We start from the raw sequence: 27,389 nt of genomic DNA, 5'->3' as shown, positions 1-27,389 counted from the left end.
CACCTGCCAAATGGTTTCATCTGTTATGATGTGGTTTAAGTGATAGCTGAGGGGTTTTATGCTCTTGAATGAAGGGTTAGCTTTTAGCAATCTTACTATATCACGCTAGGTACTCTGCTGCCTTCTTCACATGAAAGCGTTAATGCACAGTTTACAGATACCTCCTCTGTTCTTCTCCAAAGTGTCTCCTGTGCAGAGACTGCCAAAATGAAAGCTGGCAGTATGTTGACAAAAATCAAATTAGCTTGCGCTTGTGGCCTAAGAAAGTTTAGGCATGAAGTCTTCTCAATGCAGTGATCCTCTGTGCCACCTCCATTCCTTCTTGCCCTCCTCTCCCTACACATCAAGCCAAGCCCATAACTTGTTCTCTTCCTCCACAGAAGGGGAGCTGGAGGCCGAGTGGCTGCAGGATGTAGGTTTATCTACACTGATCTCGGGAGCTGAAGAGGAGGATGGCCAAGCCCTGCTGTCTACTCTGACCCGAACACAAGCTGCCGCCGTACAGAAGAGGTACAACACCTACACGCAGACCCTGAGGAAGAAGAACAAGCACACAGTCCGTGACGTGCGAGACATCTTTGGCACCAATGACTCTTCTGTAAGTAGCTGATGCATCCATGGAAATGCTTATGAGCTTAATTTTTATGTATTTTGCAAGTAGCTCATGAAGGCTTCTACCAGACAGGAGTTCTTTTCTTCTGACGATGTACAGCCAACCAGTAACAGTTCCTGACATTAAGTCCAGGCTTTTAATGCTGTATTTGCTACATTTTAAGAGGAAGGGAAGAAACCAAATACAATAGATGGCGCACAGTTTTGTAAATAACCTGTAACATAACGTTGTATCTGTTGCCAGCCTTTCTCCTGCAATCTCCTATCAAGACTAACATTTACTCCCTTATTTTTTTGGAAATTGGTGAGTTACTCTTGGCAGTTATTCAAATTTCTGCTGGCTTCTGGGGACACTTGCTATTTACTCAGCAGTCTCAGCGGCGAAGTAAAGCTTCTCTAATGAAGCAACTGTGGTTCAAATATGCATAAGCAATTAAACACCTGCCAGCACGATTGCAACTGGTACACTAGCAGTTACATTTCACTTACATAGCAAACAAAAATCTATTAACAGTCCATTTGTTTCATGGCTTCAGAAACGAGCATTGCCCCTGGTGGCTTCATCCGCTTTTCCCTGAGGATAGCTCTAAAAGCACCAGTTCTCCTCACTTCACATTTTGATTTTGGTGAATGCAGTCACCTGTCTGAATTTAGTCCAAAGCAACATGCATGATTTTAAATGTGTGACTCTTGATATCTTAAACAAGAATGACCAATAAGCTCACAAGTTCACCTTTAAGAATTAAAGTTTTTGTCATTATAAACTTCTAGGAAACACCTTTTGTTTGAAATTGTTTTATGCTTTTTTACTTGTCCTACCTTCTCTTCAAGGCTTGGCATCCTGAATGAATTCAAAAATAAAATAAATAGCTGCATAATTATTTTAAGGTTACAAAAATACAATGGTTGGGGAAATTAATTTTTTTGTCTCCAATTTAAGTACCTGGGTTCTTTAGAACCTCTTGCATATATCCCATAAATATTTCCAGAAGCACCCAGTAGTTTCCTGTGGGCAGACTTTCTTGCATGAGAAATCCTTCGGCACGTTTGCATGAACATTAAAAAGCTGATGGCACTTCTTATTAGATTAACACATTTCTCCTGTTTCAAGTATCTGTAAACCTGAATGCATTTATAGTTTTTAATAATGCTAACAAAGCTTATATTTTGTAATAAATTTAAATCAGCCAAATAAATGTTGTGTCCATTCTCTTGGATGGACACACTATTGATGGTTTTTTGACCTGCTTATTTTTCTCCACTGTTTTTCACTTGCTAAAGGAATCAGAAACTTCTAATCCATTCTCCTTCAAATCATTGTTTTGCCTCCTCAGAAATTCAGCTCACTTACTTGTTCTGCACTTTGAGAACCTGAAAGATAAGGCTGAAGAAGTAATTAAGACTTCTAATTCTTCTTCCCACAGAAATATGCAGTTCTGCAGGGTACTTGCCTAACAGGTAACACAGATGCACAAACACAGCTGCAGAACCCACCAACACCTCTCTCCAACAGACTGCAAAGCAGATTGTATTTCTAACAGCCTGTAAGGTTCCAAACACCCTTTGGGCACTTCAATTGACCATTGCTCCTATCTCTGCTGCTTATTATGGGATTTAGAAAGCCCATCCTAATTATCAGCTCCTTGGGGATGGACGGGTGCATTTTCAGAGTGCAGCAGACCCACATTTTAGGGGATGCTTGTGTCCCAAGCTGAGGTTGACATGTTCTGAGCAGTCTTGTGTGAGGCAGTCCCAGCTGAACGAGTCCCTCATGCTCTGCTGAGACTTTGGACATGGCATTACAACCACTGGTGAACCTTTATGATAAATCAGTTTGGGAAAGCAATCTGGATTTAAAAGAGCACAGCCCAAAGAAGAAGAGGAGTAGGGGACAGGGAGGGCAAATCTTTTCAGCACAGCTGCTGCAGAGTGACCAGTAAAAAGATGGCTTAAAGTGACATGCAGGAGATTCTTTACTCTCCAGTCCTGCTATTTTTTTTTTGGTGGTGGGAGAGAGCAAAGGGGGCAAAAGAAAACGTGTTGCAAATAGCAAAACAGCTCTAATTGCTTCACATAACTCTATAATCCTCCCCATTAGTAGGATGGATTTACACTTTCTTCCCAACAACCTAAGCATTACAGGAGCCCAGAGGGATGGGTCACAGGATGGATTACTCTCTTCTGTGGCTAATGATGAGAGAAGAGGTGACTAGCTCACTGGGGTCACCTGAGATGAGATTTACAGGACGAGTGAAGCTGCATAAATAGTTGTCATCCAGAGGGTGGAGAAAGAGAGAGAGAGAGAGAGAAAAAAAGGGGTGGGGGGGGAGAAGAGAGTGGAAGAGTTTTGCCCTCATTTCTTTTCCCTGTTCTGAAAAAGTCTGTCTGGTAGGCTTTTTGCTATTATTGCCCAGTGGCCAGCCTCTGTATAGGTAGGTCAACACAGAGCAAAGGGGGTCAGGGCAAGAGTGTTCCCTCAGCAGTCCAAGTGGACTGAAATGAAAGCCACATTTCCTTACTTTTTATTCTGCTGGAAAGGTGCAGTGATTACTGAGGGTAAAATCCATCACCTGTGGTACCTTGCCCCCTACTAGAGTACCTCAGTGGAGCACTTTGCACCAGTTGAGGTGCCTCTGCTCTATTTCAGGCAGTCTTGCACTCAACAGGCTCGACTGACAGCCACAGTACAAGGATTTAAATTGGATGGTTTATTAATCACAGTAGCCTGATTTTCCTTATTGCTGATACCCTGCTATTTCCATCAGAAACTATCAGCTCTGCTAGTGCTTAAAGCCTAGAAAAATCAGCAGCAGAATACAAATGGGGAAAAAAAAACACATTGATTTTATTATTGGAGGGAGGAATTGAAGCAACAAGTTCATTAACAGCCCATCCCTGTATGTTGTGATCAACTAAAACTCCTCAAGAGTTCTCAGAGCATTCTACTTCAGCAATGCACGAGAAAATCTTATCCTAATTAAAGAAGAATCACTAACTAACCCAGAGCTATTTGCATGAGAATACAATCATGATGACAGCATGTGGAAATATGAATTAAACCAAAGGACTGGCAAGTTGTACCCTGACTAGAGCTATAAGACTACATCTTTTGCTTTCATTTTCCTTGGCTGGAGGGCTGACAACAGAATTTGGTTGCTTTGGTACTGCAATTAATTGTTTTTACATTTTCTACAACGAGGGTAACTACTGAAGAACTATCTATCTCATCTCCATCTTCTTGCTGTTCTAGTTTCCTCTTCCCATTGGAAATTCCTGTGTACATTATGCTAGTAAACACTGGGCTCATTTTTAGTATCAGATCATGAGAACTGTCTAATGAATCACTTTCGGTCAGAAATCAGGATATATGAAGTCTTGACTTGACAAGAGCCCTAGCCAAACGAATAAATCTGTCCCAATTTAATTAAGGACAAAATTTGACTGTTGGCCTTTCACATTCATTAAGTATGAGCTTCCAAAGCTTTTTAATCTTCATTTTTACTAAAGAAACAACATGGAACTTTAAAATTCATGTAATATAAAGGTTTTATTGCCAGCCCACCCTCTCTTTGTATCATATTATCCTAAGCTTTAAAAAAAAAAAAAAAAAAAAAAATGCTCCTGTTGATCTCATTTAAAAGAGAGTTCCACAAAAGACACAAAGGTTTTTCTTATACTTCCCCTGTGAAGGCTGGGAATTTAAAGCAAGAACATGATGCTTTTAGTTACCCTGATATTGTACATGGCTCATGATATCCATCTGCCAGAAGCTCAAGCAGCCTGCAGGCTCTTGCAAGCACTGCTGGGTGGGAGACAGAGCCGTGCTCTCAACTCCCCTTTTCCAGCTCCCCTGGGCTTAGCAGAAGTTGCTTGCTTCAGCATCTTCATTATTGATTTCACCTGCATATCAAGGCTGCAAGGATTTTTTCCTTAATAAACTTGACTCGCTGTAAATCTATTCTGAATACCATTTGTAGGGTCAGACATTCTGCACAGTGAAAGTGAGCCAGTTGCTAATCATAGAACCATAGAATATTTACCATTAATTCCTCCATCTGGATCTCAAGCAGATTTTAAGCAAAGTTTGATTTTCCAAAATTGCAGATGCAAGTTTAACCAACCCTTCCACTTCCATACTCCCACCTGAAATGCACTTACTTTTTTATGTCTTAAAAATGTTTGTAAAGATGTTATGGGATTTTGTACTAACAGCATCCTACAGTTCTCCATTAAAATAAATAAATAAATAAATAAAAATAAAAATCAATGGTTTGTACGGTCTGCTGGCAAAGGAAGTCCATGTGACTCAAATCCTGTTTGCTGTCAAGTTTGCAGCCCATTAAATGGACTCTCTCAGGAGAGATCTTATTCATGTTACATTTGACTTCGTTACCCAAATAGCTCAGAGGATAAAACTGAATAAAACAACTGCAGTGTTATTTCAGGTTTCCAACTGGAAGAGCTGCCTGCCTCTTAAACATCTGACACATTTTTATCAAGGGAAGACAACAAATACTGCCCTGAGGCATTGCTGCTTGTTGATAAACTACCAATTTAACAATTCAGAGAGCAATTTGAAGAGCTGTTGCTGGAGGCTCATCGGGGCATGTTCAGCATGCTGGGGGCTGCTCCTTAAGGCTCGGGTTGGGGGGGGGGGGGGGTGAGGCAGCAGATTGGTGGGCTCCAAGCAGGATAATAAAGGACAGCCAAAAAGAATACAAGGCTGGCTGAGGGCATTGTAGTCATTTTCACTGAGCACAATTCAGAACGTTTTTAAATTACAGCCTTTTTTCACCCCCAAATGTGCAGGTGAGCTGCAATACCCTCCACACACACACACACATGCACACTCAGATTTGTTTTTATCAGTCCCCAAATTGCTGAGCATAAGGGCAAAACCCAGCAGCCAGAGAGAGGTGATTCTGCCTGGAAGTCATCTGCTAGGCTCAGAGCCCTTTCCCCTGCTTTCACATAGCACAGAATGATTTATGGAGAAGAGAGAAATGAAGTTGATTATTAAAAAGATCATTTTTTTCCCAAAAACTGTATTTTCAGTTCTCTGCTAAGGTTAGTATATAGCCTATTGGAGGACATCCATCAATTAACAATTCGCAAGTGCCCAAATATCCTGAAATGTAGTGAACAGCCTGGTGTCTGCCAGGTACTTGGGATGTTCAGCATGTGTCAGAGAGCCCCCAGAAAGATTTGTGACCAAAGTGATTAAAAGCAGGATGGATTACAATTTGACAAGGACCTTTCGCTTAGTACAATTACATACAGCAATTTATTTAGCTAATTTCAGTCATTATACGGGGCAGGACTCATTAGCTACAATGAGCTGCAATATCACTGACCTCAACATGATCCAAATCTGTGCAGCCTGGGGAAGATTAATTCTCAGGCTCGGCTATGAAAAATGTACTTTGGCAAATCACAACAGGTTGTTTAAAGGGTGTAAGCTGAGAATGATTTGCTGTTGCTTAAACTGTAGCAGTTTCTGTCCATAGAAGTTGACTTTCACTGCAGTCTGATCATTTTTCCTTGCCTATCAGCCCACATTTGAGACAGTTCCAGTGTCACCAGTTCCTTCTAATGGTATCCAGCTTCCTGGGCAGAAGCCAGTTTGGAAATCAGTTAGCTGTGAGTATGCCAACATGTAACCAGTGTTCACTTCCTCCTAGAAAAATGGTAGACAGAAAGATCCTGTTGTGGTTCTGAGGTTAGTCCCCTCCTTTGTGTTGGGGCCATGCTACATATATTTTCTTAATATCATTGTCAGCTTATTGTCATGTAGGACCCAAAGTTTCCCATTCAAGACTGGTGTTTTAAAGACACAGAGTGATGTCTCTGAGGCATCGATGTCTAAAATGTACTGAATATTGCAAGGCTTGGAATGTGAAAGTAACCTTCAAATGGTACGGTGCAGAAGTTGCCAAAAATATGTCTCTCAGCAGTATATTTTCTTGTGGCAAATCATAACAAGAAAGATGCATATGTCCTCCATATTTCTTTTCCAGTACTGCAGAAATTGTAATGATAGAAATTTATCGTCTTTCTGGTTCTCCCCTATTATTCTGGTATACTAATGGTGTCGGTTTGGACACCCCTTAAACATTTTGCCCTGGCAGTTATTGGCAGTGCTAATGAAAATGACAGCTCTGCTCTACTCAGTGTCCGGATAGCTGCCAATAGCCTTCCAGGGAATGTCCATCTTCTATTTTGAAAGCTCTTTCCATCACTACTGTTCAGGGCTTACCTAAAGGGTTATTAGTAAGTATTAATTTATTGTTAATATAATTATATTAACTTTCACATATATGGAGTTTCTAAAATAGTCACTTAGATGTTTAACTTTGGATATAGTGCCACAGACATTTTCCTTGATTGCAAAAGCTGTTAATTTCACTGTTCTACTGATACCTCTGCCCTTCAAGCTGTTGTATTAGAACAGATTGAGTAGTAAATGGCCAGGGCCTCTGCAGAGAGTCTGTGATACCAGGTCTAAGGATGGAAAGATTGATGAAAAGCATCTTAAAATTCTTTGGCCATTGGGTAACATCTGAGGCCAAAGTTCAGAAGCCAGGCTTACCTTTTTCATACCAGAATTTCAAAATAAAGGTTGCTACAACAATGTGTTGGGAAAAAAAATAATCTGTAAATGAAATGATTCAAAAATCATGGGGCATGCAAATGTTTATAAAATATATAATGCTTTTTAATTCACCTTCTGATTTCCATGGCTTTTGAATGCATTTGGGTCACGTTAGTAAACTCATCTCTGCAGTCCTGGGGGCTGAAATTTTACATCACTTTCAATGGAAACTGTGATCTTGTTCCAATTGCATGAGTCTAGGAGCTGGACATTAATGGAAAATGTAAAATTGTCCTGAAATGTGAGAGATCAGTCATGAAAGTTGGCAACACTGGAACTCATGTATATTATCACACTTTGGACTCCATGACAATAGAGTATTTCTGTACTTGACTGTACTGATCTAAAAAATTTTCCTTTGATATCCACTAATTTCAGGAGGTAACTAAACTTCAGAGTTGTACAGTAAGTCATTTCATAGTATCTATCTGAAATTACAGTAAAAATAGTGTTTTTGCAAACAGTAAGATTGTACATTGAGTCCTATTTTGGTGCTACACACCTAGACTAGCAACCGTGAGAAATGTGAGTACATATGTGTGTGAGCATATAAAATGTATGCACAATGCATATAAAATATATGCATAATGTCTTTTGACTGTAAATAAGTCAACAGTGACCTGAAAATGTGTCAACAACATTTTTCTGTCAGATACTTTTTTTTCTCAATTGTTCATCACACAAGTGCCAACACTGTTTGCTGGCCTGGATAGGCAAGGACAGAGTACAAAAACCTGATAATTCATGATAAACAGGAAGTTCCAGCTTGACTATCTTTCTCACGAAAAGCAACAAGTTAAATAATCTAAAATGAAAATAAGGATTTTATTTCTAAGGGGTTATTTCCTCCAGACAAAACAGGAACATGCTGTGTTTTACACTGAAATTCCTCTTTGAAGCACTTCCTTTATTACTTTCTCAAGATTTTTGTCATCTTGGTTCAATTTTTTAATGTCCTGAATGCAAGCATACATTCAGTGTTCATATGCAGTATCCCTTATTTTCAGCTAATAGCTGTCTAGACTGTGGACTAGATAAAGGCAGCCCGTCCGTAACAGAAGAGCTCTCCTATGAGGTCTCTTTCTCAGAATCCATTACAGTCCTTCCAAAAAGCCGAGAGTGGACGAAAAACCAGAGGTTCAAAAAGGAAGACTCTGCTTTGCCTGTAAGTTTGGTCTCTATATATTTCCTCGATGTTTGTGGGTGTTGTTTCTTTTGGTTTGGTTTGGTTTTGTGTATTTTTTTTTTTACCCATTAATTTTCTGCTTTATATGCCCAGCACATTGGAGGCTGTTAAGGTACATTTGCTGTTCTTTGCTATGTGTTCTTTATGGCAAATCCATATATGAATTCTTTATGGATCCTGCCATGCTTGTCTACAGTTTATGACCGATTCCCAGAGAGGTACCAAAAATAAACTGGATATTCAAGCCTGGTTTTCAGATGTACCCATCACAAATTAATATATGTAACTCAATCCACAAATATTGCATCACCTGCACATTTTTCGTATCGAAATGAAGTCGTTACTGGCACTAATACCACCAATCATTTTCATTACTGGTCTGCTTTCCTACTTTATTCCCCCACAGATTATCTGCCTTTGTTAACACGTAGGTTTAAAATTGCTCCACAGATGAAGGAGAGGAAAGCAAGCATTAGACCTGCAGCAGTGCTGATTGCCTCCAATCAATATTCTGTGCATTTACGCTATAGGAGACACTACATGAATGGCTAAAGGAAAGTTAACCATATCATATCATCCAACAAGACCTACAGTGAGCAGTCATGCCATTTTCTGGAATTATTCATTGAATTCAGTAGATACTTTTCTATTTTCATCAGCCCTCACAGCTTCCATTACTGACAACTGGAGCATTAGGTTCATGCTCCAGATATCACCTCTTTAGTAAGATGTCTGAAATAGCTGTAAATTATTTGGAAGAATTTCCTGAATGTTATGGCATCCTGAGGTCCTGAACTAATCCGAAATTGTTGCTATCCACACAGACATTGAATTGTCTGAGAATTACCCATTTATCTATCTCAGGCACCACCAAGGAAGCAGAACTTTAGATGTAGAATTAAACTTCCTTGTTGAAAGAAGGGATAAGATACCAAATAGATTACAACTGGTATGAAATCCCTGTGTTTTAGTTTCGTTTTTTTTTTGTTTGTTTGTTTGTTTGTTTGTTTTGTTTTGTTTTGTTTTGTTTTTCTGTGGTGTGGTTAACTTGGCATCCTGTGGAGAATAAGGTTATCTCTACATTAGTCATGTCTCTCACAAACCAAGAGTTCCTCCTTGCTCCTTGTAATAGCAAACCTCAGACCCCAGCCTTTACTGTTACACACACACACACACAAAAATTGTTCTGTGCAACCACTCTGACACTAACTTTTCAGTTGATAGATCAGGAAAACTGGTGACAAACAGGGAAGAGAATGTGCCACGTTGATTATTTTGGATCCATGGATGCATAATTGATTAGTTTTAGAAAAGGACATTATTGTGCTTGCGGTGAACCATTCTGCATGCAGGGCAGCTTTCTGTGCACTTGGAAGATTACACAAGAAATATTTCAGGTCATCAGAGACAGAGACATTCTAAACGTAGTCAATAATTGTAGCTGTTGGTGTTGGCGTTTTTCTTAGTTCATGTGTTGCCACTCATGGTATTTATTTTTTCCTATAATGCCTCAGACTGTAATGGGACCCAGCAAAAAATCACCTCTTGGTCTGTTATGCAGACTCATGCTCTTAAGGACTGTCCCAACTTCCTCAAGATGGGCCAAAAAGGACAGACTGAAGTCTACACATCATACTTTTTCTGGTAGCTTTCTTGCATGCTAGTATAATCAGCATCATGGATGGCATATGCTGAGCTACATGTAGAGAAATTATGTCATAAAATACCATGTCCTCTGCAGCTTCCAGAGGAGCCAGCTAAACATCACTTGCCCCATAGGGTTACATGCAATTTCCCCAGCACGGAAGCATAATTAAAGCGACATAGCCAAAGATTTTTCAGAATTAAAGTCAGTAAGCATTTCAGGCCTATCTAAGTAAACCATATAGTTCCGTATAGTAAACCATATAGTAAACCATATATACAGAGACAACATGTCAAACAATATCAGACACAATCCTTAGTCAAAATACTAGTTCTTTCATTTTCAGAATAACAACAGCCATCTTTGATGCTACATAGCGTGACTCCGCTGTTTGTAAGAAAAATCACTGGAAAATTATGACAGGAGACACGACAAAGAAGCATAGCCCCAAACCTTGTGTTAACATTGCATCACATTATTATGACCCTAGAAGTCAACCAGCCAATATGAAAAATCATTGTAGCTACCCTTTGTAATCCGTTTTGGAGAGTTTGTCATTTTGTCTTGGTAAGCATACTTGCAAACAGACTTTGTTATTCTCTATGTTTTATTCTCCATCCCCTCAAGAAATATATATATACACTGTGTAATTTTTTTTCTCCAAGATGATTTACAGTGTTTTTGGACGTTGTACATCAATGGGGCTGAAAAGACATAGAAATTATTTTTGTTTATCTTCAGAAGCCCATGATCCATGTAGATCCTGTTGTGTTATTAAGTCTCAGCATAAGAGTTACAATAGACTTGCTGAGTTTTGGGGAGTAAAGATTCTGGACTAAAATGCCCCAACCATCATGCAAATACATTATTCCATTCCCTGCACTCCCCAGTTATGATTAACTCGTATTGAAAAGCTGTGTGCAATGCAGTTCAGGAAGACCCAGCCTACATGATCTATATGTCCTTTGTCTTCTCCTACTTTTGAAATCTGGTGTAAATCTTTTTTTTTTTTTTTTTTTTTTTTTTTTCCCTGCCTTTTTCTTAGTACGTTTGGCTGGGTTGGGTTAAATATATTGAGTCCAAATTTGTTTAAAATGGGAGGACTGGGAAGAAATCTCCAGAAGCAAAACACTCTTAAAAAAATGTGTTTCCACACAATTCCCTGAAGGGAAGAGGTTGTTTGCAATGATGTTTATTTGTACCTCTGACTAACAATTTCTGTTCTGAGTTACAACTAAATTAAAAATATATATATAACACCAAAGTTCCACAGTGCTTTGGAAAGCATGCTTTATACCATACTTTGTTATTATTTCTAGCAATCGTGTCAAAAACTGATGGGTATTTGTTCTTTCTGACATTTGTACAAATGCTTATGGTGTGATGCAATACTCCTGGCTCTGGTCCATGACACTGCAGCTTCTAAAATATGTAGACATCTTCACATGCCCAATATTACTAAATATTTAGTTCAAGACTACTTGAATAAATTATTTCTTAGCTGCTGGGAGTCATTTCTATGCCTAAATGCTTCTTGAGCAATAAAAAGTACCAGTAAAGTGTCAGGTTGGCATCAGGACTAGCTGGTTTTACTGCTGGACTTTCTTCAGATCTTTAGTCTGAATTCCCCTTTAAGACCTCATAAATGAGTAGTATTATGCAAAGCAGACATGTATTCATCCCTCCCACCACCAATGGATATACAACTATATCTATGATGATATGAGTCAGTAACTTTAACAACAATCAAAAGCATTCTGGGGGAGGAAGAAGCAAAGCGAAGTGTAATATACTGCTAAAACTGGGCAAAGTTTTGTTAGTATGTAACTCATTCTTCCAGACCAGAGTACAGGCAGAGCACTGAGGTTAACATCTCTGCTCCAGTGGCACCGCACTTAGTGGATGAGGGAAAGGCTGTGGATGTGGTCTACCTTGATTTCAGTAAGGCTTTTGACACCATTTCCCATAGCGTTCTCCTCAAGAAACTGGCTGCTCATGGCTTGGACTGGCGTACATTTTGCTGGGTTAGAAACTAGCTGGGTAGCCGGGCCCAAAGAGTCGTGGTGAATGGAGTTAAATCCAGTTGGAGGCCGGTCACTAGCGGCGTCCCCCAGGGCTCAGTACTGGGGCCAGTTCTCTTTAATATCTTTATCCATGATCTGGATGAGGGGATCGAGTGCACACTCAGTAAGTTTGCAGACAACAACAAGTTAGGTGCATGTGTCGATCTGCTCGAGGGTAGGAAGGCTCTGCAGGAGGATCTGGATAGGCTGGACCGATGGGCTGAGGTCAACTGTATGAAGTTCAACAAGGCCAAGTGCCGGGTCCTGCACCTGGGGCACAACAACCCCAAGCAGAGCTACAGGATGGGAGATGAGTGGTTAGAAAGCTGCCTGGCCGAGAAGGACCTGGGAGCATTGGTTGATAGTCGGCTGAATATCAGCCAGCAGTGTGCTCAGGTGGCCAAGAAGGCCAACAGCATCCTGGCTTGTATAAGAAGCAGTGTGGCCAGCAGGACTAGGGAAGTGATTGTCCCCCTGTACTCGGCTCTGGTGAGGCTGCACCTTGAGTACTGTGTTCAGTTTCGGGCCCCTTGCTACAAGAAGGACATTGAGGTGCTCGAGAGAGTCCAGAGAAGGGCGACGAAGCTGGTGAGGGGTCTGGAGAACAAGGCTTATGAGGAGCGGCTGAGGGAACTGGGATTGTTCAGCCTGGAGAAGAGGAGGCTCAGGGGCGACCTTATCGCTCTCTACAGGTACCTTAAAGGAGGCTGTAGCAAGGTGGGGGTTGGTCTATTCTCCCACGTGCTTGGTGACAGGACGAGGGGGAATAGGCTAAAGTTGTGCCAAGGGAGGTTTAGGTTGGATATTAGGAAAAACTTCTTTACCGAAAGGATTGTTAGGCATTAGAATGGGCTGCCCAGGGAAGTGGTTGAGTCACCATCCCTGGAGGTCTTTAAAAGACGTTTAGATGTAGAGCTTAGTGATATGGTTTAGTGGATGACTTGTTAGTGTTAGGTCGGAGGTTGGACTCGGTGATCTTGGAGGTCTCTTCCAGCCTAGATGATTCTGTGATTCTATGACTCTATGGTAAGCAAGAAGCTAAGTTATGTTTCAGGTGGCTGGAAGTTATATCAACATACCAGATTAATATATAGGGTTGCAGTTCAGCTCTTTGGTGTTACCCATCTACCCTGACTTCCTTTCAAATATGAGCATCTCTTTTAAAACAAAAATTCACATGCTAATTCTAGTGCAAATAAAGATGCAACCCATCTCTACCGTAGAAATTCATTGTTCGGAAAAGCCGGTTTGGACTGACAGAGGTTGGAGACCTCTCTCCTGAAGACATGAAGAAGATCCGCTACCTCTCCCTGATTGAGCTAACAGCCTTCTATGATGCCCTGGGAGTGGAGCTGAAGAGGAACCGCACAGAGAGGGTGCGGGGACGAGGTACTGTACCATGGCATCTGCATGGCAGCCACCTGGGCACTGCTCAACATTGCTAAAAAGACGTGTACAAGGCTGTGTTTGCTCTCTTTCATATTTGTTGTTGTTATTTTTAAGAAAATGGTCTTTTTGGAGTCCCTCTCACACTGCTGCTGGAGAATGATCAAAAGAAGGTTCCTGGAGTAAAAGTTCCCCTCATCTTCCAAAAAGTGAGTATAATGTGACCGTCTAAGCCACTAAGATTGGCATTTCCGTCATTTGCACTGACACCCAGAACACACATCAGATAAGAAAAGATACAAGCTTTGCAGTTTTCAAGGTATCTTCTACAGGTCTCTGTATGTATGTTGTGTTTTGAACACCTCATGACACACAGACAATTGTTTCTCTTGCATTTTTTCTATGGTGGGGACCTCTTTCCATTTTTGTAGTTGTGTGGCACCATACAGTAAACCTTGAAAAACAAATGTCAGGCTTTCTGTTTCCCTTTCTCCTTAAATTAGAGAGGCAGGCAAAATTGTATGTGTTTGTGCAGAAGTAGCACAAATGACTTCTGTCAGAAGTTTTAATTCCATGTCGATTCAAACCGCAGGTATTACTTAGCTATTATTTCCAGAGTGGATGTGGTATCTTCTCTTTGAGGTTTTTATGACAAGATAAACGTCATTTATATAAGTGTTTTGACTATACATTGACATCCAGCAGATGTCTTGGAGACAGGTACGCAGACACAAGCACACATACATTTACACAGATTTACAAGAACTTGACATTACAAAAAATTTCAATGTAAATACTTAGAAAAGGGGAAGTGGCAAGGAATGTCAGGAGAAAGACTGACAGATCTTGAATATTTGTATGACTTTGCAAGCAGCTTCATGGATCCTTTGTCAAGTTACTGTTGGAAATTAGAAGGATCCAACAGCTAGGACAGAAAGTAGACCTGGTAGTAAAACTTCAGAGCTATATGAATAAATACTAAGAAAGGATTTTTTGTTCTTGTTCATTCTAATTTCTGTTAAACCAACTTATTTCTTTTAATAAAAACTTAGAGTGCAAAGCCTATTGCTCTATTCACAGAAATTTCAAAATAAAATATCTTGTGATCATTTTCTAATCTGAGTTCTCAGGTCCCAGAAACATGTTATCTATAATCCATTCCATTGTGCTCCTCAGGGAGAGACTTAAACATTTCTCTGAGGTTCATTTTCCTTCAAAACACCATTGTGTTTAACCCAGTGTATCTGCCCTTTTATTAATACATTTATGTGTTACTTGTTCTATAGCAGTGCCAAGTCCCAAATCAAGGACAGAGGAGCCTACTGCGTTATCGGTTTTCCGTACTCTCCATATGCCGGATTTCAGGGTCAGGGATATAGAGATCAAATTAGGAAGGCTTACTTACATGATCTGGCTTGTTTTCATTAGCAAATTATTTATAAAAGTATCTTTTTCAAGTTAGTTTCAAGGAGACCTAGGTTAAAAAAAAAAAAAAAAAAGTATTTTAAAACACTTCTGAGTATTTTCCTGGGTTTTGCTTATTTTCAGCTGCTGCTCAAGCTTGAGGAAACTGGTTTAGAAACTGAAGGAATTCTTCGAGTGCCCGGATCTGCCTCCAGGGTTAAGGTAGACGTTTGTGCTAGTTTTCTGTCTCCTGGACCACAGCTTCTATGTCAAATAACACAGTACACACAAATACTAACTGTACATAAATACTGATGTGTGTAGATCAGCATTTCCAGTCCTACCAGTGAAAGGTCAGATTAGTTCCTGGGAACCAATAAATCACAGAGCACGTGGTCTATTGCTTTGCATTTGTTAATGTTCTGTATAAAGCATGGACTTGATGTTGAATTGAACTAAACGTTGAGCGATACTTTCAGTTTATCTCTGTCATCCAAAATTGCTGTGATCTTATCTCTTTTTCAATTTATTTCAGAAATCCAGAGTTGTCAAGCTGAGCTAACTTAAGATAAAAATCTTATTCTATGTCATTTTAACCTTTGTGTCATTTTATTTCTCATTTGTCGTCTGTGATCTTACAATTTCATGTTCCAAGTGAGGGAACTTTGGCCTGTCTTCACTGTTCGGCAGCCTAGAATGCTGTATTTTCACAGGCTATTTGCAGGCCATGAACACAGGCTAGCTGGTAGCCAATAACCTTGGCTCTGCCGCTACAGTGCAGTAACACTTGGAAATGTTCCTCCAGACTAACTGGATTCTAGGAGCTGAAGGCCTGTGCCAGAGGCAAGATAGGAAATGAAGGTGTTTTGTTTTTGTTTTTGTTTTCTGGGCTTTGAAGCATCTATCTCTTTTCCATATATTTTTTTTTAATCCAAATCTAGCAACTCCTTATTGTGATAACCTCCCATTCACACTTTCTCACCCTCAAGATAGCTATTCTTGCTTTCTGAAGCAGGAAGGCTCAGCCTGGTGGCACATGCGCAAAAACTAACGTTGGGGATTACTAAACACTGATGGGCTGGGTATCATCAAAAGTGACTGTACAAGAAAAAGCAGCATCATGTGAAATGCACCAAAGATAGGCAGTGGCATCCTAACTCCCTTTGTCTTTCTGGATTGATAAAAGTATTCAGTACCTTGCAAAGTACCACATCTTGAAGAGAACTCCTAATTTGTCCTGTACTTGTCAGCTTCCTCATTTTTTTCATATAAATACTTAGAGTATTATTTCACACAATCTCAAATTTCTCTGATGTCTTTGGGGAGATTACACAGCAGGGCTGTGCTCTACCTAATTAAATGACTTTCTTGTTCTTTGCATGTACTGTGCTGTGTCTTGTTCACTCCTTATTCACAGCTTTTACCCAGGGAGATGCTATGAGATATGAGTTCATCTGTAACTTTCCTGTACTGGGTGGTAAGTCAAACTGCCCACATAAATGTTTTAAATTATTTGAGTTTTGGCTTCATTTAAGTCTGTCCAACAATCCAACCAGCAAGAGAGAGGGCTTTTTTTTCAAAGTAGATCCAGATTTCATCCTTCAAAGCCTTCATACATTATTATGACATTAGGATTTGAGGGCATTCCAATTTTATTTCAGTCTTGTTTGGAGAAAGAAAAGGCATATGGAAGCAATTAAAGGTTACTCTTCTATAAAACAAAGAATAGGAGAAATAAATACAACTTTTCCTCTCTAATCTAGTCTCTAATCTAGTTTGTAACGAAAGCTCCAGTGAACCAAAACTGCACAATAATCTACTGTGGGATCAGCCATGGTAAAAAAGTGGCCAAAAATTTTTTGAAAGCACTTAGATGCATGTGTCTGTGTGTGTGTGTATGTTTCTATGTATATCTATCTGTATATATTCTTGCCTGTACATATATGTACACATATATGTACACATATATGTACATGTTTCAAAAATTTTTCTTTGTATTTCTACTGCTTTCTCAGCAGAAACATGGAGAGTAGTTCTCCTCTCCTCTTGTGATTTTGATAAGGTGAGGAGTTCTGTTCCACATTTCCCAGTCAGTTACCAAGAGAAAATTTAATCCAGGTGTTTGTATGATTTATGGGCAAAGGATGTGAACAGAGGAAGCTGAGATAGCCCAGATTACAAGAAGTAAAATGTGCTGGTAAAAATGAGATTGTAACATTATATACCAAATCCTGAATGAGTCTCTATTTCCTTTTGTGCCAGCCATTTCACTTCATTATGTGTGACCATATTTGATATGTAATTTCCTTCCATTCAAGTGAGGCATGGTAAACAGAATTCATTTTTGAAAGCTTTTCTGTCCAAATGGACTGTTTTTTGTTGTTGTTGTTGTTGTTTGTTTATTTTTGTTTTATTTTGTTTTGTTGGCTTTTTTTTTTTTTGCATAGTAGTAATGTATATTTGACAAAAGCATGATCTGAAACTTGAATATCAGCTACAGATGTATTTTGTCAAAAACAGTCTCACAAAAAAAAACATTAACAGGCTTCTTATGGATAAGGCAGCGTATGGCCAGTAATAATTGTGAAAGCTGTATTATTTATGGATATCATTACATTACAAGGACCTCCTTCAATCTTATTTAGCCAAAAACTTTTTGACAGAGCTTGCATTTTCCAAACAGTGATCTGGGTTTGAAGCCAAATTCTGCTCCTAATAGGAACTTTACAGAATATTTCCGATTCACACACATATGAAGCATTGATTTGTTACCCTCCAGAGCTAAATATATCTTGGTTATAGAGCAAGATGCTAACACGGAGAACAACAGGATTAGATATGCACCCAAAACAGTATAATCAATTCTATCTGAACTCTCTCTTGGGCTTTTGAGGTGTTTGTTTTTGTTTTGTTTTGGTTTGTTTGTTTGTTTGTTTTAACATACATCAAGTGTAGTTTTTCTGATAATTTGATGATGATTTGCTACCTTCATTTTTTTACAAAGTGATCAAATTTAATTATCACTAACCTAAAAGAAAATATCCTTCTAAAGACAGAAAGTCATGAAGTTCAAACCTCAGGGCCCCTGGACTAGGATGCCAACAGATTGTCTAGCAATTTCACTGGCAGTGAGGAAGAACATGCAACTCCTTTGTGATTTAAGGGTCAAAACCTCTGGATGAGTATTTTAATATGTCAAATATGTCACTGGCAGAGATCTAGCTATAGCAAAAAAAATTTAGCCTGCATTGCAAAATATCCCCAGGAATCTGTCTTGTTAACCTGCTCTGAACTCCACACAGCTGTACCACGACCACTACTGGTTTAGGGCTATTTTAATTCAACTGTGGTATAAACATGCCTGTTGTTTGTAAAAAGATTTCTGAAGTGATCTCAGATTGCCAGGTTAGAAGCAATGACTGAAGGTCAGATGTTCCTCTTATCTTTCAGAATCTTCATCAAGAACTGGAGGCAAAATTTTATGAAGACACTTTTGACTGGGACCAAGTACGAAACAATGATGCAGCAGGACTGCTGAAAATGTTTATAAGAGAACTCCCAAGCCCGCTCTTCACGGTGGAATATCTGCCTGCTTTCATCACTTTAGTGGAAAGTAGGTAGAAAAGGAGTTTGTATAAACTGATGTTGATAAATTGCAGCAGTGCAGAAGTAGAAAGAAAAAAAGATCTACTGAGTGGCCTAAGCATTTAATTTTTCTGCAACTGTTCCTTTTTAGACGGGAAAAAAAAAAAAAAAAAAAAAAAAAAACCTGTGTATTTAGCCTATAGTATAGACTCATTGTGTGAGTGACACAACTGTTTATTGTGAGATTTGAAGCCTTTGAACAAACAATGGTTGAGCAATGTCTTTCATATGTAGGCTAATTCACACAAATCATAGATTTCATAAATGAAAATTTCTGCAAGGTAAGTTCAAGTCACTTCCTTTTAGTTAATATTCTGTTAGATCTATTATTTTTCTTAAAGTTTATGTTGAGGTCAGAATATTCATAAAAGATGTATGCCATCACAGATGGCTTCAGGCCATCTGTTTTTGTTTACAGTGTACACACGCTGTCTTATTTGGAGTACATTTCGTTCATTTCCATTCCAGGAAGAGTGCAGTAGTACCCTGCAATACCTATTGACTTTATTGTAAATTCACTTGAGCTAGGACAGAGTGAGACTATCAGGATGGTGAATTTATTAGGCAGACTGGTACAGAAAAATTAGAACCTTTATGTAAGGCTGCGGCCAAATTTTCTATGTCTCCATGAGGTAGTTTAAAGGGCACGGAGAGGTGACCCCTTGCTGCATCCTTCACATAATTGAGTATGCTCCTTATGAGACCCAGACTGAATGCAGTGATGATCACTTTCCAGCGTGGTGAAGACTGAACAGGAGGTATCTGTGCAAAATAAAGTGACTATTCTTCCTACTAAAAGACACGCTATCCACATCACACTTTTGATTTTCCCCCAACCTCACTCACCCTCCCAGAATGGAAGTGGATGAGAGTTAGTGTATTCCATTCCCATCTTCTCCACCCCAACTCATTATTGCATTTTGTAACTGACATTTAGCTAGAGTGCTAGATTTGGAACAAATATTTTTTTAAGTTATGAACAATCAGTCTCCACTCTAATAACATAAGCGTTCAGCAAAATACTCAACAATATTAGTATGAAAATTTTCTGAAAACAATTTTAGTTTGAAAGGGTGGAAACTACTTGATCCCTGTACAACACATTCTGACCCAGATATCAGAGGGAATCTGATTAGCACTGAAAAATATTGGGTCCTTGTTATTTAGACAGAATTTTATATAGTCTTGTCTCTGTCTGTGACAAAGATCCCAGATGTTAAGGAAAAACTCACTCATTAAACCAAATTTATATTTGGGAAAAAAGTTGTTGTTAATCAATAGCTAAACATGTTAATCTGAACTGGCTAGTCATTGCTGTGTTCCTAGAACTGCTGACCAACCAGGTTTTTAGATCAAACCAATTATAACTGGGATTTGAAAAATATAATTATTCATGTTCTTAGAAATCTCCAAGATCAAGTTACAGCTCCAAGCTTTGCATCTGTTGATCATGCTGCTGCCTGAAACCAACAGGGACACAGCCAAGGTAAGTTCTTTATTTGCTATCACCTGCCATCTGTGGTGCCTTTGACTTCTAAATGAGAGACAGTTTTGTGTTTTTTTTCTCTTAACAGTCAATGATCAGAAGTTGCACCATGAAAGTATTCATCTGTGTTTCTTATAATTTCCTTGAAAAGGTGATCAAATTCCCTAGCTGTCATTTCCTTTGCAAGCAATTAGAAATAGTTACTGAAGGTATCCAACTCCAAATGTTAGTAAACGGCTCCCAGACATCATTTATCTTGAAGCATCCTTTTAAAAGAGGCATGTTCCTTGGATAGTTTGGGAAAATAAGGTTCAGTTCCTGGGGGTTCTGTATAATTGGAATTCTCTAGGTTGAAATTAAAAGAGCAGCTGTCCCCAAGGAGCTCGCCTAGTGCACCCCGAGGGCTGAAGGGCTTCCAGTTCACTGGACCAGACTGAAGGAGGTAATCCAAAGTAAAAACTCCTGAAATATGTATCTACAGCACGAATGTCAGGGCCTCAGCCTCAGCTGTTTTGCTTCACAATCCCATGCCCACATCCCTGTACTGTTCCGTGATACAAACGCTGTGCCTACAAGCATTTGGGGTGGTGGGGAGCTCCCAGATCTGGTTAGAGCTGTGCCCTGACCCTAAGAGACACAGTCTGGGTCTTTGGACTTGTTTCCACTTAAAGAAAACCTGGGTGAATGAGTTACCAGGGAGCCACAGATGTTTCATCAGGTCCCCTTCTCATCAAGACCCTGCAGGTTCCCAACCCAAGAAGAACTCCTGTTGGTTAGTTTAGATATAGTTTTATGAACACTTCCAGTACCTAAAGGGTGCCTAAAGGAAAGCTGGAGAGAGACTCTTTGTCAGGAAGTGTAGTGATAGGACAAGGGGTAATGTCTTTAAACTAAAAAAGGGTAGATTTAGATTAGATATTAGGAAAAAAGTCTTTACTTTGAGGATGGTGAGGCACTGGAGCAGGTTGCCTAGAGAAGTTGTGGATGCCCTATCCCTGGAAGTGTTTAAAGCCAGGTTAGCTGGGGCTTTGAGCAACATGGTCTAGTGGGAGATGTCCCTTGATGACCAAGGCAGGGGAGTTGGAAGTGCACTTCCACCCCAAACAATTCTATGATTCTATGATTCTATGAAACCAGGTACTTTCTTTACTTGTATTTATTCATGGGTGTAGGACGTGAATAACAACCATCTTCCAAGTGTTTGAAGGTCTTGCCAGTCATCTGTGAACAATGGGAGTTATTTCTTGTAAAAAAGTCCGTACAGATATGGAGCACTATATGTAAAACATGCTAGAAGAGTGGCTTTAATTATTGGTAGGCTTTTATACTAAAATAGAAATGATGACAAAACTGAGTGTGCCTCTACTTGCAATCTATAATGAGATTTTAGAAATTTCTCCAACACATTTTCTGTTTTTTAATCCCTTGGTTTGTAAAAATGTTTCAATAGCAATGTCAGGATACAAAGATATTGGTTTTAATGGTGTTGTCTTGCAAAAGGACTCACTGGGAGACCCCAACTCTAACCGCAGCTGCAATCCATCCTATTCAGTCATACAAGTAAAATTCTGAATAAATTGCCCAAAAGGGAAACGAGTTTCCTTTGAGTCTGCCATGCATGTGCAGAAGTGACGTCAGAGAATAACCACGGAGTGCTTCTTGCTTTCATTATCCCAGAACAAAAGTCTGGGGGTTGCTGGCAGAAGTGCCTCAGATTATATCACATATAGGACTGGTGCACATTTGAAGAGACGCTGATCACCCTGATGATGGTAGCATATAAAATCGTGACCAGATAGATCAAAATGGACACTTTGAAACCTATGAAGAAACTAATTATTCCATTGCAACACCCTTCTAGCTTTTGTGTACTACAGGATTCAGAGCCTTACGACAGATACTGTACTTGACTTCTATGGATTTGGGATTATGCTCTAAGTGGTACATAATTTATTAAAATGTATTTTGCTGAACTATTTCTCTGTGGTTGATGTTGTAACTGTGACAGCAAGAAATCCAAATTAGAATACGAAACCCCCTAAATTTCACCTCCAAGTGCAAACATGGCAGCTTTCTAGCCATATAGGTTGTGCATCTGAAAATGCTTCATTTGGGTAAAATATTTTGTGAGTCTGAGCATAATAAGTGTTGTTTTTCCAGGCCTTTCTTCAGTTCCTGAAGAAGGTGGTTGCTAATGAAGGAAAGAATAAAATGAATTTGTGGAATGTTTCTATGATAGTTGCACCAAACCTCTTCATCTACAAAGGGAAACGTGCAAACCAACAAGAAATGCAAGCAGCTGCCACCACAGCGCATATTGTGCGGCTTTTAATTCGGTACCAGGACATCCTGTGGACAGTGAGTAATGCTGGTTCCTTCTTTACAGTTCCAGTACAGGGAAGGATTTTGCTATATACAGCAGAACTGTAGAAAACAGACTAAACTGAGCTTCTTTCTGAGAAAGATTTAACTATTCTTTAGTAACTGGCTGGAGTCTTACATATCTAGAATGAGATAAAGTGGTAGGTACCTCTGGAAGGATATTTACCTTGCCTATCTAAGATATTCCCTTTTGCATGAATTGCCCTGTAGAGGTACCTATCCCACACCAATTATTTTATAGGAGAATTGTTGTGGTTTAGCCCGGCTGGCAGTCAAACACCACACAGCCGTTCGCTCACCCTCCCCCCTCCCTCTCCGGGATGGGGGAGAGAAACGGGAAAGTGAAGCCTGTGAGTTGAGATAAAGACAGTTTATTAAGACAGGGAAAAGAATAACAATAATAATAATAATAATAATAGTATTAATAGTAATAATGTGTACGAAATAAGTGATGCACAATGCAATTGCTCACCACCCGTTGACCGATGCCCAGCCTATCCCCGAGCAGCCGGCCACACCTCCACCCCGGCTAGCCACCCCTATATATTGTTCAGCATGACGTCAGATGGTATGGAATACCCCTTTGGCCAGTTTGGGTCAGCTGTCCTGGGTCTGTCCCCTCCCAGCTTCTGCTGCATCCCTAGCCTGCTCGCTAGCAGGACAGAGAGAGGCTGAAAAGTCCTTGGCTTGGTGTAAGCACTGCTCTACAACAATTAAAACATCAGCATGTTATCAGCGCTCTTCTCATCCTAATCCAAAACATAGCACCCTGCCAGCTACTAGGAGGAAAATTAACTCTGTCCTACCTGAAACCAGGACAGATATCCACCCCTTATTCCATACCATTTATGTCATGCTCAGGTTACACTCTTTCCAATACTTTCTAATTAATCACCATTTTCATCTATGATATATAGCAACCATGGTAGCGGTGACATACAGTGTTATATGATAATTAACATATTATAATTCAACTCATGGGCTATTCTCACCCAGTATTAGGTCCCCTTGAGGTACACACCGGACCTCCCCATTCTCTTGCATTACCCACCAAGTGCATCCAGGTCCCCGAGCAAAAGCAATCCCACGAATGGGCTTGCCTTTTCCTGAGGCGGGAGTAGCCCAGACTGTCTTACCCAGCATGTTTCTTACGTGCACTACAGGAACTTTATCCCCTTCTACAGTGCGTAACAGGTTTGATTGGGCAGGTCCAGCTCGGTTGGCAGATCCTCTAGTATTGACTAACCAGGTGGCCTTTGCCAGATGTGTTTCCCAATTTTTGAATGTCCCAGCACCCATTGCTTTCAGTGTAGTCTTTAACAGTCCATTGTATCGTTCAACTTTCCCGGAGGCTGGTGCATGATAAGGGATGTGATACACCCACTCAATACCATAACAATCTTAAACCAGGGCCCGGAAAGGATAAACAGCATGACAGGGAGCACATACAGAAAGTAACTTGCTATAAAACTCAATTTGGGAAACAGGCACAGCAGACTTGAGATTAAGGCAATCAACATTGTGACTAGCAACTATTAAGCAGGTCGAATACTTATACCAATTTTAGTTTAACACACTCTGGTCAAATCTGTCGATATCTCAACCCTTCGAGCCCCACGTTGGGCGCCAAAATGGGCTGTTGTGGTTTAGCCCGGCTGGCAGTCAAACACCACACAGCCGTTCGCTCACCCTCCCCCCTCCCTCTCCGGGATGGGGGAGAGAAACGGGAAAGTGAAGCCTGTGAGTTGAGATAAAGACAGTTTATTAAGACAGGGAAAAGAATAACAATAATAATAATAATAATAATAATAACAGTATTAATAGTAATAATGTGTACGAAATAAGTGATGCACAATGCAATTGCTCACCACCCGTTGACCGATGCCCAGCCTATCCCCGAGCAGCCGGCCACACCTCCACCCCGGCTAGCCACCCCTATATATTGTTCAGCATGACGTCAGATGGTATGGAATACCCCTTTGGCCAGTTTGGGTCAGCTGTCCTGGGTCTGTCCCCTCCCAGCTTCTGCTGCATCCCTAGCCTGCTCGCTAGCAGGACAGAGAGAGGCTGAAAAGTCCTTGGCTTGGTGTAAGCACTGCTCTACAACAATTAAAACATCAGCATGTTATCAGCGCTCTTCTCATTCTAATCCAAAACATAGCACCCTGCCAGCTACTAGGAGGAAAATTAACTCTGTCCTAACTGAAACCAGGACAAGAATGTATAGGAGAATGATTTAATCTAGATGCCTAGGTGAGATATCTACACTTGAATCAAATGAAATGACTGTTTAAAGTCTAGTCTATCAAAATATGGGCCAAAAGTGTATACTACTTACTAGACTTCTGAAAGTTGGTGTGAAGATGATGACAGTCTTAACTCTTTTCCTCGTGAAAAAGGGAAGTTATGATGTAGATTGCAAAGGCAGCTTCCTAGTAAAGTTCCTACCATGGCAAACATCACTAAAAAGATTGATATGGAATGAAAGATGAACTACCAAAGGTGGGTTGTTAGAGGGAGCTGCTAAACCCATGTATCTTGCGGTAATAAATAAAGCTTCTGATGCATGAAATTTGGTAACTTTTTGAAGACCAAACACCAATTTTAGGAGGGGGAAAATCAACTGTTTATTCTCAGCTCTGTTTTCCTCCCTTTAGGTCCCATCCTTCCTGATTTCCCAAGTGAGAAAAATGAATGAGGCAGCAATAAACAACAGCAAGAGGCAGCTGATGTTTGACAAAGGAGTGAGAAAACTTCTGAGGAGAAAGACCATGGAGCGGGAGAGACCTGAAAGACCAGAGGTGTGATAAAAATGTAACATATCCAAATGTCAGCTTTAACTAACATCCCTCCTCTGTTATCTCATAAAAGCTTCTGGGGTGTGGGGAGGAAATTCCTACAGAGGTGTTATAAAGCTACTGCTTCTTCAAATACGTCTTCAAGTTTTATTTCTATTCTAAGTGCTGCCATCTGGGATGAGTTAGACCAACATCAGACCTTCATTCTGCCTTTCTCCTTAACTCTGCCGAATCTACATAATCCACCCCTTTGCCCTTTCTAAGTGGCTGACTTAAGTTTGCTTATTGCATCTCTATTGCCATATATGCTCTCTTCACCATAGTAGTGATTGTCAACATTATTATTTGCCTATGCAGTTCCTCATACATCAAGGAACTTGCTCTCAAGAAATTATGGTCAATGTAGTAGATAAATTCTTTAACTATATGTAAATCAAGTGTATTTTAATAGAGAAAACCAGTATGAGTGAAGGTGTTAGAATAGTGGGTTTTATACAAACCTTTAAAATAGAAAGTCCTTTAACTTTCCAGTCAGACAACAGCTTGTATATTTTGCCATACAAATAAGCTGATTCCAATCCATAACATTCTCTGATTCTGTGATTTGGGAGCTATCTTGAAAGATGTGCTTCCCATCCCAATATTTTGATAAGACAAAACACTGGGGATCGATTGAGAAAAGGCGATGCACGCAGAATGATTTCTGAAATTTCCAAGTTATAAACTGTTACACACGTGATGTTTTTATACGTTTTTATAAGAAAATGATCATATGTAGATGGTTCTTTACAGACCTGTAGATATTCTATAAATGCATGGATCTATAGTTGGATAACATGATGGTCCATATTAGTAGTTGCACTTACCCATGCTCTGGCCCAGAACACTCGATATTCTCCTTGCAAGTTTTGCACTAACTTCCTAAGCAGAAAGAAAATCCAGTTTGCCCTACATAGACACCAAAACTAGGTCTAAATTTTAAGCATCTGATGAAGTAGTTCTCAGGTCTCTATTCACCAGATAGTCAGAGGAGAGAGGTGGATACCTTGGAGGACTTCCAGAGCTCCAGGTCCAGTTCAGGCTTAGGAAAGTCTGATACAAAGATCTTCCTCTGGTTGTCTTAAAGCCACTAGCTTTTCTCCACCAACTGGATGTAGAGTTTAAGAACTTACTTGAGGAACACTACTTCAACAGACACCTCAGATGAACATACGTGTTAAGTGTAACATATAAACCAGGCAACATGGCAAGTTGTACACATCTGTGCAACATATGCAGTCCCTATAGCAGCTTTCGTGTGGTACCACCATGTAGTGACTACCTTTGGCAACCAAAACAGAGGCCTTTACATTCTTTCATGGTGATTTTAAAGAATGGAGATAGGTGAATTACAAGAGCAGTAATCAAGGAACTGGTTGAGGCCCCTACAGATATCAGAGAATAGGCTGGAAGGAAAAAAAGAGATGACTAAGTAGGAAGGAGTGGAATTAAGAGATTGTGAGAGATAGAGAATAAACCACCTAACACAGACAACAGAGAAATTGCAGAAGGGAGCATTTGGAAAAAAATAGAAATAGAGGATATGTGTGAATGGTGAATACATGCTAATTCAGCTTTTTGGAGAATTCATTTGCTGGCACTGTCTGAAATGTGCTGTTGGGAGGATATACATTTATGATGCAGATACAGACATAAGTATTTGTTTAAAAAAGAGGTCTAGGTTACTCTGTGCCAAAACCGTCCTCACTCTGGAGCGAGCACAATGAGAGCTTCTAAGGAAAGTGCATTACTGTAGCCCCACACCTTTAGAAAGACGAGATCATTGATTGTAGTAATTGGTTTTGCATCTAATAAAAAGGAGACTAGCCATGACAGGTAGCTGAAATATGAAGGGTGAATTGGAAGCAAACTCTGTTTGGATAACTGAGTTGAATTTTGAGAGCACTTAACACAAACCCCAGGTCTCAGATGTCCTAAATTACACAGCAGCAGAAACTGGAGAGACTATTGTGCTCTGCTCAGCATGGTATTAACTGGATTAGCACTGGAATGCAAACCTTGCTAATTGATTTATCTGCCATTAATCATGGAAGAGTGCATAAACTTCATAGATGATTGTTTGAACCCTAC

General features: G+C 39.9%; 1 protein-coding gene across 1 annotated transcript in view; it reads left to right on the top strand.

Annotated features, from left to right (window-relative positions):
• The window catches only part of ARHGAP28 (Rho GTPase activating protein 28), an 81,635-nt gene that overhangs the window by 46,991 nt on the left and 7,255 nt on the right, over positions 1-27,389 (top strand). Inside the window, 10 exon segments of the mRNA XM_040550071.1 lie at positions 381-598; positions 6,165-6,252; positions 8,272-8,429; positions 13,382-13,547; positions 13,662-13,753; positions 15,093-15,170; positions 18,399-18,561; positions 19,997-20,079; positions 22,240-22,437; positions 25,119-25,262. Coding sequence (XP_040406005.1) covers positions 381-598; positions 6,165-6,252; positions 8,272-8,429; positions 13,382-13,547; positions 13,662-13,753; positions 15,093-15,170; positions 18,399-18,561; positions 19,997-20,079; positions 22,240-22,437; positions 25,119-25,262 — 1,388 coding nt within the window.

This window comes from Cygnus olor, chromosome 2 (genome assembly GCF_009769625.2).
Source record: "Cygnus olor isolate bCygOlo1 chromosome 2, bCygOlo1.pri.v2, whole genome shotgun sequence".
NCBI lineage: Eukaryota > Metazoa > Chordata > Aves > Anseriformes > Anatidae > Cygnus > Cygnus olor.
Note: the sequence above shows the minus strand (reverse complement) of the source record. Positions and strands in the feature narration are given on the sequence as shown.